This window comes from Chlorocebus sabaeus, chromosome 25, assembly GCF_047675955.1.
Source record: "Chlorocebus sabaeus isolate Y175 chromosome 25, mChlSab1.0.hap1, whole genome shotgun sequence".
In the NCBI taxonomy this organism is placed as follows: Eukaryota; Metazoa; Chordata; class Mammalia; order Primates; family Cercopithecidae; genus Chlorocebus; species Chlorocebus sabaeus.
The window spans coordinates 2534244-2553394 of NC_132928.1; the positions used below are offsets into that span (position 1 = coordinate 2534244).

Consider the following 19151-nt stretch of genomic DNA (forward strand, 5'->3'; position numbering starts at 1 on the left):
ATTCATAGGGATAGCTTCATTGGAAATATTATTTCTAAGCTACCTGCCCAAGGTCACATTAATAGTAAGTGCCAGAGTCCAGATTTCAACACAGGTGTATCTTACTCCAAGTCTATGATGTTGGCCAGTCACATTCTTAATATATTAGAATAAATTACTGAGCAAAAAGTCATTCTGTTCAAGCTCGTGTAAGTATTTGATTCTAATGTACCTTGTTATTTTTCTGTGGAGTACCTGGGTAAGTAGAGAAAATGTAGCTGATTATATCTTCTGTATTTTCAATATTGTAGAACCTAACCAAAACTTGTAACATTAAAATTATAAACACTCATCTAGAGTTGAGGAATATGTCTTCAGGAACATATCGCCTGCCAGTGTACAGGGCCTAGCACTTCGGAAGTGGTGATGTCAGCATAGGAAGAAGCAGGAAAGAGAGGAGAGTCACGGGAGTGCCTGGAACCAGGAGAGGGAATGGAGACCCAGAGTGTTACAGACAGGAGGGGAGGATATTTGGTCAGTGACCAAAATATTGAGGTGAGACTGTCACACATGTTATTACATACCACACATAAAATGCCAGGGAGACTGCTCACATAGAATTAAATGTTGTTTGCCTGTCAGGGTGTCCAAACAGTTAAAGTCTCAGTTTTAACAAATATTATTATAGTACCCTCTTCTACATAATAAAGTCATTTTTGTGTCATAGCAGCAAATTTCTGTATAATAGAAGTATTTGTAAATTTCCGATCTGTTATGGCAGGTCTGTTAGCCAGGATGTATTTATGGTACATTATGTATATAAAATAATTTTTTTTTTTGAGACGGAGTCTCACTTTGTTGCCCAGGCTATAGTGCAGTGGCACAATCTTGGCTCACTGCATCCTCCTCCTCCCGGGTTCAAGTGATCCTCCCACCTCAGCTTCCTGAGTAGCTAGGATTATGAGTGTGCACCACCACACCCAGCTAATCTTTTGTGTTTTAAGTAGAGACAATTTCACCATGTTGGCCAGGCTGGTCTTGAACTCCTGACCTCAAATGATCTGCCCGCCTCAGCCTCCCAAAGTACTGGGATTATAAGCCTGAGCCATCACGCCCGGCCAGTATTTAAAATAATTTAAGTGGACAAATATAAGTAAAAATATTGGCTTCAAGAAAACACATTAAAACGTTTAGACGCATTATTTTGGGGTAGTGAATTTTTTTTTTTTTTTTTTTTTTTTTTTTTTTTTTTTTTTGAGACGGAGTCTCACTCTGTTGCCAGACCGGAGTACAGTGGCGCCATGTCGGCTTACTGCAACCTCTGCCTCCTGGGTTCAAGCGATTCTCCTGCCTCAGCCTCCTAAGTAGCTGGGATTACAGGCACGCATCCCCATGCCCAGCTAATTTTTTTGTATTTTTAGTAGAGATGGTTTCACCATGTTGGCCAGGATGATCTCCATCTCCTGACCTCGTGTTCCACCCACGTTGGCTTCTGAAAGTGCTTTGATTACAGGTGTGAGCCAAAGTGCCTGGCCATGAAATTATTATCTTAATGGTTTTTTCCCACCTACCCAATATTCCTCCAATAAATGTGTCTTTTCTACTACCAAAAAAAAAATCCATCAGAAGTTTTCTGTGATTATTTTTGTTGGTTTTGTTTTATTTTGTTGGTGTGTTTTTATGTTATAAGTACTAGAATACACAAAATTACTTGATTTCTGGTTCAGTGCATTGGTATGTTGTCTTGGAACCAGAGGTTTCTTGGTGAACATAGCAGGAGTCTATGCTAAGAGTATATTCCATTATGACTTAAGAAAGGATATTCAGGTTTTAAAGGTGATTCTCATTCAGATATGGATACCTCGTGAAGTTAATGAAATGTAAACTTTAGATACTTCACTTCCAAGACCCATACTTAGTTTTATACAGGCATACCCCCATTTTATTGTGTGGCACTTTATCGTGCTCCACAGGTAGTACATTTTTTATAAATCGCAGGTTTATGGTAACCCTGCCTCCAGTAAGTCTCAGCGCCATTTTTCCAATAGCATGTGTTGACTTCATGTCTCCGTTTCACATTTTGGTAATTCTTGCAATATTTCAAACTTTTTCACTGTTATTCTGTCTGTTATGGTGATTTGTGATCAGTGATCCAAATTTGAAGTTATTGTAATTGTTTTGGGGTGCCACAAACCATGCCCATATAAGATGCCAAACTTGATAAATGTGTGTGTTCTGACTGTTCAACCAAGCAGCTCTTCCCTGGTCTCCCTCCCTTTCATTGGGCCTCTCTATTCTCTGAGAACCAACAATAGTGAAATTAGGCCAATTAATAGCCCTACAATAGACTCTAAGTGTTCAACTGAAGAGTCGCATATCTCTTACTTTAAATCAAAAGCTAGAAATGATTAAACTTAATGAGGAAGGCATATTGAAAGTCAAGATAGACTGCAAGCTAGGCCTCTTAACAGTTAGCCAAGTCATGAGTGCAAAGGAAAAGTTCTTGAAAAAAATTAAAAGTGCTGCTACAGAGAACACATGAATGAAAAGAAAGCGAAACAACCTTATTGCTGTTACAGAGAAAGTTTTAGTGATTTGGATAGACTGTCAGCTGCAACATTCCCTTAAGCCAAAGCCTAATCCAGAGCAAAGCTTTCTCTTCAATTCTATAAAAGCTGAGAGCTGTCAGGAAACTGCAGTAGAAAAGAAGCTAGCAGAGTTTGGGTCCTGAGATTTAAGGAAAGAAGCCATCTTCATAACATAAAAATGCAAGGTGAAACAGCAAGTATTGATGTACAAGCTGCAGCAGTTTATCCAGAAGACATAGCTGAGATAATTGATGAAGGTGGCTACACTGAACAATACAAAATTCAGTTTAGCTAAAACAGACTTCTATAAGGAAGAAGATGCCATCTAGGACTTTCATAGCTAGAGAGAAGTCACTGTCTGGCTTCAGAGCTTCAAAGGACAGGCTGACTCTTGTTAGGGATTATTGTAGCTTGTGGCTTTACGTTGAAGCCAGTGCTCATTTACCATTCAAAAAAATCCTAGGCCCTTAAGAATTACAGTAACTCAGCTGGGCACAGTGGCTCACACCTATAATCCCAGCACTTTGGGAGGCTGAGGCAGGCAGATCGCCTGAGGTCAGGAGTTTGAGACCAGCCTGACCAACATGGAGAAACTCTGTCTCTACTAAAAATACAAAATCAGCCAGGCGTGGTGGCGCATGCCTGTAATCCCAGCTACTCAGGAAGCTGAGGGAAGAGAATTGCTTCAACCTGGGAGGTGGAGGTTGCAGTGAGCCGAGATTGCGCCATTGCACTCCAACCTCAGCAACAAGGACGAAACTCCATCTCAAAAAAAAAAAGAAAGAAATATGGTAACTCTACTCTACCTATATTTTATAAGCAGAACTACAAAGTCTGGATGGCAACATATCTGTTTACAGGATGTCATTGAAAATTTTAAGCCCACTGTTGAGATCTACTGCTCAGAAAAGAAAGACTTCTTTCAAAATATTACTGTTCATTGACAGTGCACCTAAGTCACCCAAAATTTCTGATGGAGACGTACAAGGAGATTAATTTCATGTCTGCTAACACAGTATCCATTCTGTAGCCCATGGACAAAGGAGTAATTTTGACTTTCAAGTCTGATCATTTAAGAAACGTATTTCATAAGGCTATAGCTGCCATAGATAGTTATTCCTCTGATGAATCTGGGCAAAATAGATTGAAAACCTTCTGGAAAGGATTCATCATTCTAAATGCCATTAAGAACATGTGTGATTCATGGGAAGAGGACAAAATACCGACATTCACAGGAGTTTGGAAGAAGCAGGTTCCAGCACTCATGGATGACTTTTAGAGGTTCAAGACATCAGTGAAGGAAATAACTACAGATGTGGTGAAAAGAGCAAAAGAACTACTAGAATTAGAAGTGGAGACTGAATTGCTGCAATCGCATGATAAATTTGATTGGATAAGGTGTTGTATCTCATGGGTAAGCAAAAAAAAAAAAAAGATTTCTTGAAATGGAATCTACTCCTGGTGAAGATGTTAAGAACATTGTTGAAAAAGCAAGAAAATATTTAGAATACTACATACACTAAGGTGATAGGGCAGAGGCAGGGTTTGAGAGGATTGACTCCAGTTTGGAAAGGAATTCTACTGTGGGTAAAATGTTGTCAAACAGCATCATTATGCTACGGAGAACTGTGTTTTGTGAAAGGAGGAGTTAGTGTGGCAAACTTTATTGTTGTCTCACTTTAAGAAACTGCTGCAGCCATTCCAACCTTCAGCAACCACCAGCCTGCTCAGTCAGCAGCTTATCCACATCCCTCCTACTATCAACAAGAATACGACTCATGGAGGTGAAGATGATTGTTAGCATTTTTTGGCAATAAAGCATTTTTAAATTATGATATGTATGTTTTTTTTTTAGACATGTACCGTTGCCCACTTAACAGACTACAGTATAATGTAAACATAATGTATATGCACTGGAAGACCAAAAAAATTGTGTGACTTGCTTTATTTTGATACTTGTTTTATTATGTGGTCTCAAACTGAACCTGCACTTTCTCCAAGGTATGCCTGTATTCTGTTTCTTAGAGGAACTCCACATATTTATATAAGATTGGCTCCACCCTGTTCTCACTGTGTGTGACTATGCTGGTCATAAATGTGTTCATACCCGCTATGTGTCTGTAAGACAAAACTTACTCTGACTTGTCTCTTCCCATGCTTTTTCATCTTTCTACTCTAGGCTAAGAGTAGAGGTAGATCTTGGAGAAGAGGGACATGACAAAATTTTAATGTAGTTGTCTTTTTCTTTGACAAAGGAAGGAAATCGCATCTCAAGAGGTTCTTTCTTTTTCTGTGTTTTGCTTTCTCTGTCATTTCTTAAGAGTCAGTGTTCCTGCAGCCCTCTGCCTGTCCAAAATCTCCCATTGCCACCCTAAGTCTCCAAGACCTGCTTTACCCTCATAATTCTCAAATTCCAAATTTGTGTCCCACAGTATCATTCACTTCAAAAACTCTATTCTTTGACTGGGCATGGTAGTGCATGTGCCTGTAATCCCAGTTCTTTGGGAGGCCAAGACAGCAGGATCACGAGAGCCCAGGAGGTTGAGGCTGCAGTGAGCTGTAATGGTGCCACTACACTCGAGCCTGGGCAACAGAGCAAGACCCTGCCTCAAAAAAATAAATAATAATAATTCTATTTTTAAAATATGTATTATTAGGAAAGCAGTCTGCCTAAGCCATATTATTATGCCACGAGTATCATGTTGCACTTTTGCTAATTATCACCTTTATTTTCTTATAGGCTCATTTCGCTTCTTCCCACCTCCTCCTTCTCACTTCAGCTTTTTGGGTGTTGAAAACTTCTAAACTTTCCTCTTTTTCCTTATCTTATTTAGATAATGACACCCTTTGTTGTGTTATATGGATACAGTTGTCTATTTTTTTCTTCTTTTCACATAGCTCAGCATGTTTTGGGAGTCCCTGGCGGACAGTTTTGTTTACTTCTAGATATTAAAACTGACATCGGATAAGACTGTCACTGGGTTGCTAGGTGTATATGATTAAACATCTACTCCCAAGATTAGAAGAGGAGAAATAGTGTCAGATTCTTACGTTTTGTAAAGGAAGGGTAGTGGGAGCACAGCTCCTTTTTTTTAACTCCATGTCTCATAGATTGAACCTTGCAAAGGAAATTTTTTTTATTATGTAAAGATAGTTGTTATTGTTATTTACCATTTATGCCTGATTACTGCTCAGGGTAACAATAGTAGCTCTTTAACAACACCCTAAGCCATTGAAATCAATACCTGGAGGGAGAGAAAACACAGTATTGAGATACTGGGGTGGGGTGGGGTGGCTGATTAGAGTGACAGAACACCAAGGCAAGTACAGTTTTCTTCTAGTAAAATTATGCCATACTATGTTTATAATCAAGTAAAAATGAAAGTATATTTTGTAAGCTGTGTTTACTTTCAGCATATTATGTTTACATAGGTTCTGTTAAATATTATTTACTGTGGTTATCAACACAACATTTAAAAACCAGAATTGCATATACTTGTACTATTATTGTTTGTACTGTCTTGGAGGTTAATAGATAAAAAGCATTTTAACAGTTTAAAGAACATCATTATCGTTTGTATTTTTTCGTTTTAACAGAAGGGGACGAACTGGTAGTTCCTGAAACATCAGATAATAGTCGGAAACAAATGGTTAGAAATATTAACAATAAGCGGCGTTATTCCTTCAGAGTCCCAGAAGAGGAAAGGATGCAGCAGAGGAGGTAGATATTTAACCTGTACTATCATCCATGCCTGCTTGTACATCTGAAGGACTACTTGGTAATGATACTATATTTGATTTGGAAGGAAAATTGGGTATCTGAAAATCTCATTCATCTGTGGTGTCAAAAACTGCAATAATGAATGTAACTTCTCTGTCTCATTTTAATTAATATTCTCAAAATTGTGAGTATGCACCGGATTAAAGTACCATATTTTTATTCACCTTATTCACTTCTCTATGAATATGGAATAGTCATACTTTTGGATTGTGTACCTTTCTACAATATAAGCATAGGACATAGCTGTGCATACAGTAAACCTGTATATGTCTAAGAAGTTCAGACTTTTCATGAGCAAACAGAAGTAGGATTGAAGTGTTACCATTTTTAAAGAGTTACATAAAATGTTCAGAATTATATGTAAAATAGCGTAGAGCTTCTTTGATGTCTTAAGTATTTGAAAAGACCCTCTCTACTTTTCCACCTAAAAGAATAAGATCTTGTATTTAAAATTTAAAACAAAACATTCTAAGGAAGTAATTTTTTAATTGAGTATATTCTGTTACTCTAATTATATTCTTATTAATGTGATTTAACAGTTGTATTTTTATTAAGAAAATTAAGTGTGCTTAATTTTTTTCATAAGCTACATAAATTAACTATGGAAACAGTGTCTAAACAGATGCTTTGTTTCACAGGGAAATGCTACGAGATCCAGAAATGAGAAATAAATTAATTTCTAATCCAACTAATTTTAACCACATAGCACACATGGGTCCTGGAGATGGAATACAGATCCTGAAAGATCTGCCCATGGTAAGAGGAATTAAGAGTGAATGTAAAAAAGTGCAGATGTCGGGGGAATATAAATAGGCTTATGCGTAAACTTCAAAGGATATGTGAATGTAATGAGGAAATGTTTCTCTCAGTATACCACAATATGTCTAAGATACATGATGACATACCTGATGAACAAAACATAAAATTCTGACATCTGTCAGAAGCCAAACAAATCAAGTTCTTATTTAGTTCCATATTGGAGAATTTCTCCCATGCCTGTGTTTACTATTGTTGGTGAAAGAAACTACCAGATTTGGAGAGGTTCTATACCAAATTTGGAATGTGGTTACCAAATCACTAAAAATTTCACTACATATTAGCAAATCAATACAGATATTTGGCCTACTCTTTTTTTTTTTTTTCTTCCCAGAGAACCACATTAGCTTGTTCATTAATGGTCACATCTGTCCGATAATTGTGAAATTAAATCTTTTTCCTTTGCCCAGTTACAAACATTACCTGGTCAGTTGTACATGAAAAAGTATAACATAGGCCGGGTGTGGTGGCTCATGCCCGTAATCCCAGCACTTTGGGAGGCCAAGACGTGAGGATTGCTTGAGGCCAGGAGGTAAAGACCAGCCCAGGCGACATAAGCAAGACCCCATTTCTTTTTTTTTCTTTTTTTTGAGATGGAGTCTCGCTCTGCCACCCAGACTGGAGTGCAATGGTGTGATCTCAGCTCACCGCAACCTCTGTCGCCCAGGTTCAAGCAATTCTCCTGCTTCAACCTCCTGAGTAGCTGGGATTACAGGCGCCCAGCACCATGCCCGTCTAATTTTGTATTTTTAATAGAGATGGGGTTTCACCATGTTGGTCAGGCTGGTCTCGAACTCCTGACCTTGTGATCCGCCCACCTCAGCCTCCCAAAGTTCTGGGATTACAGGCGTGAGCCACCAAGCCCGACCAAGACCCTATTTCTATAAAAACATAACTGGGCTTTGTAATGTGTGCCTGTAGTCCTAGTTACTCGGGAGGCTGAGGTGGGAGGATTACCTGAGCCCAGGAGTTTGAGGCTGTGGGGAGCTATGATTGCCTTTGCATTGGGCAACTGAGCAAGACTGTATCTCAAAAAAAGAGAAAAAAGTACAACATTGGAGAACTATTCTGTTTTAACAATATGAAGATTAGGCTCTGAGACTTGTCATATTTAAATTAAGAATATCAGTGGAATTAGCCAGGCTCTGTACATTTCAGTACCATAGTTCTCTCAGCATACTATTAAAACTGTAAAAATGACCCTTTTGATTGGTAGTGATAGCTGCTAAATTTTGCACAGAATTTTAAATATAATTCATATTTCATGGCAATTTGGGAGATGATTTGTGAATCTTGACCCCAATTGCTCTCTAAGGAAATCTGTCTTAATTAAACCACATTATCAACACTACAGTGATAGAAAATATAAACATCTATTACTGACAGAAATTGATTGATAATATAGTTCGGTGTGCAGTCAAGTTTCTTTAAATTTAAAAAAACACCTTCTAAAGGGAGGTTTGCATTTATTTCATAGGAAGAGAAAAAAATCTGCATTCAAGTCTGAGTTCTTCATTGTAAATATCTCAGTTCATCAGTTGGCTCTGCTTGCTTATGAATGAATGTGACATTCTTACTACCATTACCAATAATATCAAAATATTATCACATATTCATAGTAATGTACTTTTCTTTATGGAGTTCAAACCAGCCTCATTAATCACTTAGGTTTTTGGAATAGGGTTAGCTCTGCTGAGTAAATATTTAAAAAGTGCAAAACTAGATTACAGCTTATCTTGATATAGTACTTTTAAAAATTTTCAGGTCGAGCACATGAAATATTAAAACTGTTATACTTTTCTATCATGTTTAAAAGCTATACTTTTTTTTTTTTTTTAACCTTTTCCTGGTAGTGAGATCTCAGATTTCTCTCCATTCTTTTCCCATTAGGAACATTTGCTTAAAGTCCTGAGTCTGGTCCTCAGAAGTAAACATACCATAACTATAGAGTCCAAAGCCTGTTGTTTTTCCTTATGGAAGGTGGAATGTCAGGAACAAAATACCTTAAAGAATTTTTTTAAGTTGTGATAGATAACTGAAATGTGAATATATTTACGACTTATATTTGATAAGTCAAGTGCCGTGTAGTATTTTAATTAAACTTTTTAAATTGAGTTAGTAGTTTTTTCAATACATAATATGTAGTTAGCATTATGTAGGGATAGCAGGATACAAATTTCAAATATATAAGTTGCAAAACAAAACATCAGCAAATATAAAATTATTTCAGTAGTTACAAGGTTTTAATAGATATTCTTTTAAAATTGAAATTTCTTACACTTTTGTTTCATTTTACTACACAGAAAAGAATGTTTTGATCTCCTACATTCCGACAATGTAGCTAGAAGTATTATAGAAAATGTTTGTAGACATTCTATTCTAGCCCACATATTACAGTGTTTAACAGAATGTTACTCTGCTTGGTGTCCTTCTGCTATCAGGTGAAAAATCCGTTTGCTAATGTTCCAGAGTTCTTTCAGACCTTCGTATCCAATAAGACTGCACCTTGATGCCAAAATGTCAGATTTGAAACACTGTAAGAACTTTTATATCAGAGATCCCTCCTTACTCTACATTTTCTTCCCTCTTCCTTCCATCACTTTAAGAAAAAAAAAGAGAGATAAAAAGAAAAAATCTGTATCTTTTTATTCAAAATAAGGTCTAGTCTTTATTGATAAGATAGCATTTTCCACAGAATCATTAGACTGCTTGATTTTTAGTATTTGTTGTCACCTAATTTTGTTAACACATGATAATGGTTATTTTTGGCATTAACACAAGTGACTTTTTGCCCTCTCATTGCAATTCCGTTTTTAATGTGCCTTTCATTGCTTTAACATTTTCTTATCATGTAAGTGCTTTTGTATTTCCAGGACAAGAAGTTGGTGTAAATTTTTGAAACCTGTTTCTTCACCTGTACATATAGTATGCATCAAAGATTTTATCTGTCTAAATTCCTGTTCTTCACAAGCAGATTTTATTTTCACATGACTTTTTTCTGTTTCACTGCCAAAGGACATATAACCTGAGGCTTTTTTATAGGCATCCATTGAAACATCTAACAAATATTTATTGAGCTCTTACTGTGTGCCCAGAACCATCTTCATCTCAGAGTAGACACTAGTAAATATAATAATATGCATGTCTGAAAATAATTAAGCATGCCTGTACTTGTGTATGTATCTGTTGAAAAGCTTGTGATATTTTAATGTATTCTCAGATGTTAATATGTTCTTTCCATTGAAATAGAATTATTACAAACTGTCTCATAAAATAAAGAAGAATTAAATTTATCTAATGTTAACATATATGAGTTTTTAATACCAAAGCCACATGTTGTCATCTATTCAAACAGCATGTGTCTCAGACATTTTTATGTTTTAATTTATTCAAATCAGTATTGCTTTCCTGTGAAATACTTATAAGCTTAGAAAGTTTATTGTATGTCTTTAGAAATTTATTTCTGTTGCTTTTGTGTGAGATGATCTTGAAACAGAATTGTTCACTTTTTGAATATGGAAGGGGCAGTGAGGCTAAGAGAGTCATGTACCTGTATCAGATCCAAACCTTTATTTGTTCTAAGTGAGCCAAGACAATATAAGCAATTAATATAAGATGGTTTGTGTGGCTTATAAATAGATGCTATATTCATTTTCTTGAATTTTTAAAATAATCTACCATTTTTAATACATGGTTGCTATTTGTAGTAAAGAACAAATTTTTCTCTAATTTGGATGCAAGGATAATACTTTACCTCTAGAAGATTTATTTTTAGCACATTACATTTCTCCTAGCTTTTAATGCATTACTAAAATTGTTAATAAAAATATATTTTCGAGCGTAGTGGCATCCTGGAGCTTAAAGAGTCAAAGTTTCAGGTACATCAGTACAACCTCAGAAAGTACTGATTTTATTCATATCTCTGGAATAAAAACATGATCTTACATAGGAGCCTTTCTTTTAAGCCTAGGTAATTTATGTGATCTCTTTACAAAGCAGGTTCATCTCAGCTCGTGGGAACACGAATGCCATCCTGGATTCAGTTAGCATTCTCTCCAACATGCCATTCACCCTCTGCCTCTAATGAAGGGATCGTGTTTTCTGGAAACATAACTGTTCTTCAAGAACTGAATCCTGAAAATTCCCATTAGAGAAGGTGACTGGCTACTGAGTGTTGGTTCCTGAATATTCAGAAGTAGTTCTTTTTTCTCTAAAATTAGTCCTTGGATTCAAAAGCTTTTTTCTATGTCTTTGATATTATATTATTTCATTTTTTAAAAATATACCTGAACATTGAAGGGAAGATTTTTAACTTAAGAAAATAAACATGTTCTTTTTGGGTGTCTAAATGGAAATAAGCTTGGGCTGCTTAAAGGTAAACCAATAATTAGTATATTCCATGGCTAACTGTTATAAGGAAATAAAATCAGTAAAAACAAACACATTATCAGGGAATGGTTTTACATGGCTTTATATTTCTAAAGAAGCAGTTTCATAACACATCTGTTTAGAAGCTGTTGTAGGTTCACTTGTTCATTTTCTTGCTTCTTTCTTGCTTTTTCTATCCTTAATGTTTGGTAGATTTTTGCCATATTTTGATTGTGTTATTACATAAGAAAATACTGAAGTAAACTCTGAAAGTCTAGTATCTCCGAAAGTCCAAATTCTCCTTACTTAACTCTTTTAATTAAAGAATAATTTTATAGAAAAGAATGATCTTTTTGCAAATCAGCTATTTAAGTAACTGGCAAGAGTATTATAAAATTTAACTTTCTAAGACCTAAAAGTATTTCATTAAGGATTCAGCTCTGATATAAGATACTATTCCATTTGTTCTATGTGCATGTTGTGTGAAATGTGAATCCATTTCCATCACCTTATTGCCTTTTTTCATCTTTCTTTTGTTTTTGATAGCCAGGTTTCCCTTATCCATCCCCTCATCATCACTCCGGTCTGATCTCCTCTCCGATCAACTTTGAACACATCTATCACATGACTGTTAATTCTGCTGAAAAATTTCTCTCTCCTGATTCCATAAACCCTGAATATTCCCCGTCTCTACGCTCTGTCCCTGGTACACCAAGCTTTATGACTCTGAGGGTATGAACAGCTGAGTCAGGTGTTAACTTTTACTAACCATGTATGGATTTCCTTTTGCCTGGCTTTAATAAGTAACACCGCTGAGATGGTGCCATCTTGTGAACCTTTTCCTTTGGCCTATTTCTTTCCTGCCAAACTTCTCCTCTTCCTCTTCCTCTTCCTCTTCCTCTTCCTCTGTTTATCTTCCTCTTCTTTCCCATTTCCATTTGTTTCTTCTGAGGAAGAAGATGGAGGAATAGGAAAGATTTCAATTTTTATTTTTGAAACACAGTATTGAAGATTTGTCTATGTTTAATGAAAGATTTTTCCATCATAAGAAATAGCTCTCTATTCTATTAAACAGGAAAGGGCTCCCAGAATTTCTGAATTTTTTAGCTCCTTACCCTATAACCAGTTCAATTCAGTGAAATGTTTTATATTTAGTGAGGTTAGTCTGTGGTAGAGCCCATCCACAGACCTATCTACAATAAACCCCTTTTTGAAAAGCTTAAAAATCTCCAAAGTAAAAAGTTAAAAAATTAATATTAATGAGTAACAAAAATTCTAAAAATAAGTAGATACTAATCTTTGAGTTACTGAAATGCATGTAATTCCAACCAGGATCCAAGGTAAGAAAACTAAAGCAAAGAGAGAAGAAAATTTAGAAAGCATGCTGTATTCTGAAGGATTATGGCAGCTGCTGTTGGTCTCTTCCATTCAGCTTGTATCTTTGCTACCAGTGGCTTTGCAATAGGGTGGAGAGCTGGTGGCCATTAATGCTGAATATTCATATGTCCATCAAGTGGTGTATGCTTACAGTAACTTCAAGGGAACATCATCTAAAGTTACTTTGCAGGTAATAAAATGTTTGAATTGTATCATGTATCACTTCCCACAATGTCCCCTAACTTACAGCAATAGTAGATCAATTTTTGTATTTATATATGTAGAAATTTTCCAATCAGAAAATTAGCTATAGGATGGGAAGTTTATTTTTTTGTTTGTATTATAAAATTATTCTAAATTATAACGTTTTAAATGTTATTGACATTTAAATTATTATATCACTTAAATATCTTATCTGACCAAATTAAATTAACCATGATAAAATAAGTCTTAGTTTGCTTAGACTGCAGGGAGTGGATTCCAGAGGAATTTTGTATTTGTTAATCAGGAACTTTTCACTGGGTAGGATGGCTCACACATGTAATCCCAGCTCTTTGGGAGGCTGAAGCAGGAGGATCACAAGCCTAGGAGTTTGAGACAACCCTGGCCAACCATAGCGAGACCCCATTTCTGCAAAAAATAAAAATAAATTAGCTGGATGTGGTGGCACATGCCTGTGGACCCAGCTACTTGGGAGGCTGAGGGGAGAAGATCACTTGCGCCTGGGAGCTCGATGTGGCAGAGAGCTGTGATTGCACCACTGCACTCCAGCTTAGGTGATAGATCAAGACTCTGTCTCAAAAAAATAATAACTTTTCATATAAAAGACTATGGAAATGTTGCTTTAGTTAGTCATCTATAACTAGAAATACCGTACCATCAAATGAAAGTCTTACCCTAATCTTATGCATATTTGTACCTTGAAAGGACCAGAGGCTTAGGTTTCTTGTCACTTTATAATCAAATGTATTCAACTCTAGCTGACTGAATGATAAACTTTTTTTTTAACAAAACTTTTTTTTTTTTTTTTTTTGTCATCCTTTATTATTTCAGCCCATTACGGTGTTACTAAGTTTCAGGTATATTTCGTAGCCTTAATTTTTGCTATTTATTCTAGGGTAGGTTTGTTTTATAGGAAAGGACAACATCAATATCTATTTTTATTTATTTATTTACTTATTTTGAGACGGAGTCTCGCTCTGCCGCCCAGGCTGGAGTACAGTGGCCAGATCTCAGCTCACTGCAAGCTCCGCCTCCCGGGTTCACGCCATTCTCCTGCCTCAGCCTCCCAAGTAGCTGGGACTACAGGCGCCCGCCACCTCGCCCGGCTAATTTTTTGTATTTTTAGTAGAGACGGGGTTTCACCGTGTTAGCCAGGGTGGTCTCGATCTCCTGACCTCGTGATCCGCCCGTCTCGGCCTCCCAAAGTGCTGGGATTACAGGCTTGAGCCACCGCGCCCAGCCAACATCAATATATATTAAGGTTTACAGAAAAACAGTAACGAAATGTATAGCCTGAAACAGATATTCCCATCTCCTTTGAGCTTTTCCTCGCTGCGTTGTTCACACGTTGCTTGCATCTTACAGGGTTGCTCCTGTAAATGTGACTGTTGAATTGCTAGCATTGACTATTTCCATTATAATTTTTTTATTTTCTTAGAGAAAAAAAAAGCATCTGCTTTAAATAATACACCAAGAATTACATGGACTATGCAAATTTGGTAGATAAACCAAATTCATGTAGATGGCATCGGTTAAATTTGGGGCCGACAAGTTGCCAACTTTCAGTATGTGCGATTCTTCAAAATGTATGCTTTGGAGCTTTTCAAGTGATATTAATGCATGCTTTCCCGAGTGCTGGCTTTGACCCTTTTTTAGTTGTTTTGCCATAACTTTTTCTCAGGCATTTCAGGTGCATGTAGGAAAGCTCAGTGCTGCAAACTTTCTCAGAGCTCTAACCTCTCCTTGGAGTGAGTTTCACAATTGCATGGCATCTGGGAACTCAGTTTCCAGTTCTAGACTTTTATTATAACTAAAAAATATTTTTAGCCCCATTTGTACATTTCTTTATTGCTTGTTTCTTTTAACCTCAAAAGCCTTAAGTATTTATGCCCATTTCATTGTATTCTATGTTAAATTATTTAACCTAGATCATATAGCAAAGAAGACAGTCATCTTTTAAGTGTTTGCATAGAATGTTACTTTGTATCTTTAAAACACAGACCTGTAACTTCAAATCAATATTAACTGAACACTGTTTTACAGAAAGGATCATATTTTGAAATTACATTGCCAACTGAATTAATCTCAATACTCAAATTAGAAAATTGGGATTGCAGATATAATCTATTCATTTTCCATTTATTTATTCAGCAAATATCTTTCAGCACCTAACTATTTTAGGTGCTGGAGAGTTTAGTGTTATTGTAATAGCAGTCAGTATAAGAAATTATGTGATGACTAAAGAACTGAGGCTAGGGAACCGTATGCTTACTGAATAACCAGGACAAATGAACTGTCAGCCCAAAAGCTGAGGACCCTGAGGTGGTGAGTGTGGAGGACGGTGTGCCTACCAACAGTGTCCCCCTGGGTTTCCATGTTTAAAGGTCAAGTATAAGGACATTTAGTAAAATATGTAAAATGTAATTTAAGCATTTAGGCCTTTTCTCTTACTGAAACTTCTAAAACCATTTAGGTAAGATAGATTTCTATTAACATTAAATAACATAAGTCATGAATAAACATAAGTCATACCACAAAGTTTATCAACGTATGGCAGGTATGTGAATAAATTTCTCTAATGTATTTTCTGTGTTAAGCTACTAGAAGAAAAAGTAATATTTCCTGAGCCCAAAACGATGAGAAAAGATTGTGGTTTTGAAACAGTAAAATGAGGCAGACAGTTGTAACATTTTTAAAAAATAACTAGTTAGCTTGGTGTTCTATTGCATTTGAAAACAGCATGATACACTATCATCAACGGTTAAAGAAATTGTGTTGGAAGAAAAGATAGGAAACACATCAAATTGTTAATAGTATCTGGTGAATTCACAGGGGACTTTTTTGGTCCCTTATGATTTCATTATTATAATGTTCTGCAGTTCATGAGTATTACCTTTATAATCAGAAAAAAAAAAGCAAACAATTTTAATGAACTAGTTAGCACTGAGAGAACACCAGGTTAATAAATATATCTTCCAGTCACATTTTGTTATGTCTTAGTGGCTATGACTATCTGTGTGATTTTCTGATGATGTAGAAAAGATAAAGGATTACCCTATACTAACGGTAGCCTATAGCATTCTATGAAGAGAGCATCTCTTTTCAAAGGAAAGTTGCATGTTATAATTTAACTTGGAATTAAACTATTTGGCTTTACTTAACAAATTGATCCTTTGGAAAAGTCACAAAACTTGATTTTTTTAGGGCTTTCAGTGTGTGATTTTTTTTTTTCATTGCATTTCCGTTATAGAGTTAAGGTCTTATTTAAACATGTAAAGTTTGTGATCCCCCCACCACCAAGCAGAATTGCTGGGAGTTTGTTGTTGTTGTTTTGAGATGGAGTCTCGCTCTGTCGCCCAGGCCAGAGTGCAGTGGCACGATCTTGGCTCCTCCGGCAACCTCCACCTCCCGGGTTCAAGCAATTCTCCTGCCTCAGCCTCCTGAGTAGCTGGGACTACAGGTGCGTGCCACCACACCAGCTAATTTTTTGTATTTTTAGTAGAGACAGGGTTTCACCATATTGGCCAGGCTGGTCTTGAACTCCTGACCTCGTGATCCGCCCACCTCAGCCTCCCAAAGTGCTGGGATTACAGGCCTGAGCCACCGCGCCTGGCCAGAATTGCTGTTTTGATGTGACTAAAAGGAAGTTTGAAAGTGATATTGCAGATAGCTGTATGAGGTTGTTACTGGAACAGAGGAAAGAAAGGGCACATAGTGGGACTGGGCTACATACTTTCTTTTTGCTAGTGTAATTAGCTTCATCCTCAGACAAGCCCCAGGAGGCAATTATCCCCATGATACTGCTGAGGGAACTGGGGCTCAGAGTTTAGCAACCCCAAGCCCTGCTGTTAGTCAACTGTGCAGCACAGATGTGAGTAGTGGGCCAAATCCCTCTGTAGCCTGTGCTCACAGCCACCATGCTGCCTTTATGGCACACCCTCTTGAACAGCCAGTGAAGGAGAGGCTGGCTGACAATAGGCTAGTAAGATTACCATCATTTTCATACCTATGAAAGAAAAATCAATAAGGAGTAGATAAATCTTCCAGGTAAATATATATAAATCTGTTTATAAATTATAAGAAATCAAATCCAGACCATTTGCTTCAGAAGATGCTTACATGAGGCTGGGATTATGTCAGCAAATGGAGAAAAGCCTTGTGAGTGTTAAAAGAGATGTTAATAACATGGTATATATAGTTTGCCTTCTGCAGGATTTATAAAGAATATTGAAGTATTTTTCAATATTCAATATCTGTACTTTTTCAGCCCCAACATTTCATCCTTCTGGTCTGAAAAAGATTGGGGCCTTTGGGGAGTCTGCCTGCTTTCTGTTCTCAACTATAACCAGACAGCTCACCCTGCACACCACCTCTCTGGCTATCCTTTAGGTGTGTGTGATTTGCAAAACATTCTGTGGCCTATTTTCCTACCTCACACTAAAATCATTCAGTAATTAAATGGAAAAATCAGTAAGGAGTAGATAAATCTTCCAAGTAAATGTATATAAACCTGTTTATAAACTTTGAAATCAAATCCGTACCATTTACATCAGAAATTAGTTTTCAAACTAATAGTCCCAAATTAACTAACTTCACCTAGTTTGTGAGTATTGCAGCGTCTTATTTCTAATCCCAGTATTACTATTGGTGTGAGTCCGTAAAGATGCCTGGTGACCGGGGTGTGAACTTATAAATGGCACATTTAGTATCACATCAATAAAACATTTTCTTGAGAAGAATATAATTTTAGTAGAATTTTCTCCAAACGGACTTATTCAGCTGTTGAGCAAATAAAAATGTCATACATGGTAAAAACTTTCAGTTATCGGCAAATGTCCATGTAATTCTACCCTTCACTGTCACATCTAACCATATAACTTTTACTTACTGTTTTTACAACCCAAAAAATGCTGTTTACTGATAAGTATTTCAGTAAGTATAAGTACTTATTCCTGATTAGGATGAGATTTACTTCATGCTAGGTTTTTATTACTTTTGTGGATGGGAAAGACTATATAATCTGCCGTTCCTTACTGTGTGTTATTCTGGTCAAGATGACTTTATTTCTTGGTAATTTTAGTGAAAAATAGACATCTCTGCAGAAAAATCAGTTTCTTTCTGGCTAAAGGATGTCTCTCTTGCTTTTGTTTATAGAACCCTCGGCCTCAGGAAAGTCGGACAGTATTCAGTGGCTCAGTCAGTATTCCATCTATCACCAAATCCCGCCCTGAGCCAGGCCGCTCCATGAGTGCTAGCAGTGGCCTGTCAGCAAGTAAGTGCCGGAGCTGCAGGAAGGTGCCTCCGAGACAGGGTGACCCCAGCTCCTTCCCCTCCTGTCCTGAGGGTGACATGTCCTTCACTTACGTGTGCCCATTGCATTCTCAAGTGGCTGAAGTGTCTCACACCCTGCTGGGTAATGCCTAATAGGCACAAATGCAGTTGTTAAGAAAATAGTCCCCAAGTCCTTTTAGAGTATACAGGCCATCTGGGAGACAGACAAATATGATTACAAATTGTGGTGATAAATGCTCTGAAGGAAGTAAACAGCATACAGTAATAGAGAATAACAAGGGGTAGCTGTTCGGGATGAATCCCTACTTGGCAGAATAAGGAAAATCACTCCCTAGAGGTGGAGTCATGTTTGAGTAATATTTGGTTAACTGAAAGAAGGCTAGTGTGGCTACATGGTAGTGGTGAGGAAGTAACAAAAATTAGAGGGGAGTAGCAGGTAAGGGTCAGACCAGCAGGGACTTGAAGACCAAGGTAAGACATTTTTTACTTTATTCAAAAGCAAAAGGAATAGGCCGGGCGCGGTGCCTCAAGCCTGTAATCCCAGCACTTTGGGAGGCCGAGGCGGGCGGATCACAAGGTCAGGAGATCGAGACCATCCTGGCTAACACGGTGAAACCCCATCTCTACTAAAAAATACAAAAAACTAGCCAGGCGAGGTGACGGGCGCCTGTAGTCCCAGCTACTCGGGAGGCTGAGGCAGGAGAATGGCGTGAACCTGGGAGGCGGAG

The 19151-nt window shown here is 37.1% G+C and overlaps 1 protein-coding gene across 16 annotated transcripts in view; it reads left to right on the plus strand.

The window, feature by feature from the left end:
* CDC42BPA (CDC42 binding protein kinase alpha) overlaps positions 1-19151 on the plus strand; it is a 322506-nt gene that overhangs the window by 288486 nt on the left and 14869 nt on the right. For 12 of the 16 annotated variants that reach the window (XM_037985490.2, XM_073011467.1, XM_073011464.1 and 9 more), the window contains 3 exons: positions 6165-6288; positions 6987-7104; positions 18286-18403. In XM_037985490.2, coding sequence (XP_037841418.2) covers positions 6165-6288; positions 6987-7104; positions 18286-18403 — 360 coding nt within the window. Of the gene's footprint in view, positions 1-4422; positions 4569-6164; positions 6289-6986; positions 7105-9605; positions 10389-11160; positions 12265-18285; positions 18404-19151 lie in introns of those variants that run through there. The other 4 variants (XM_007988230.3, XM_073011473.1, XM_073011472.1 and 1 more) reach the window with 4 other exon arrangements.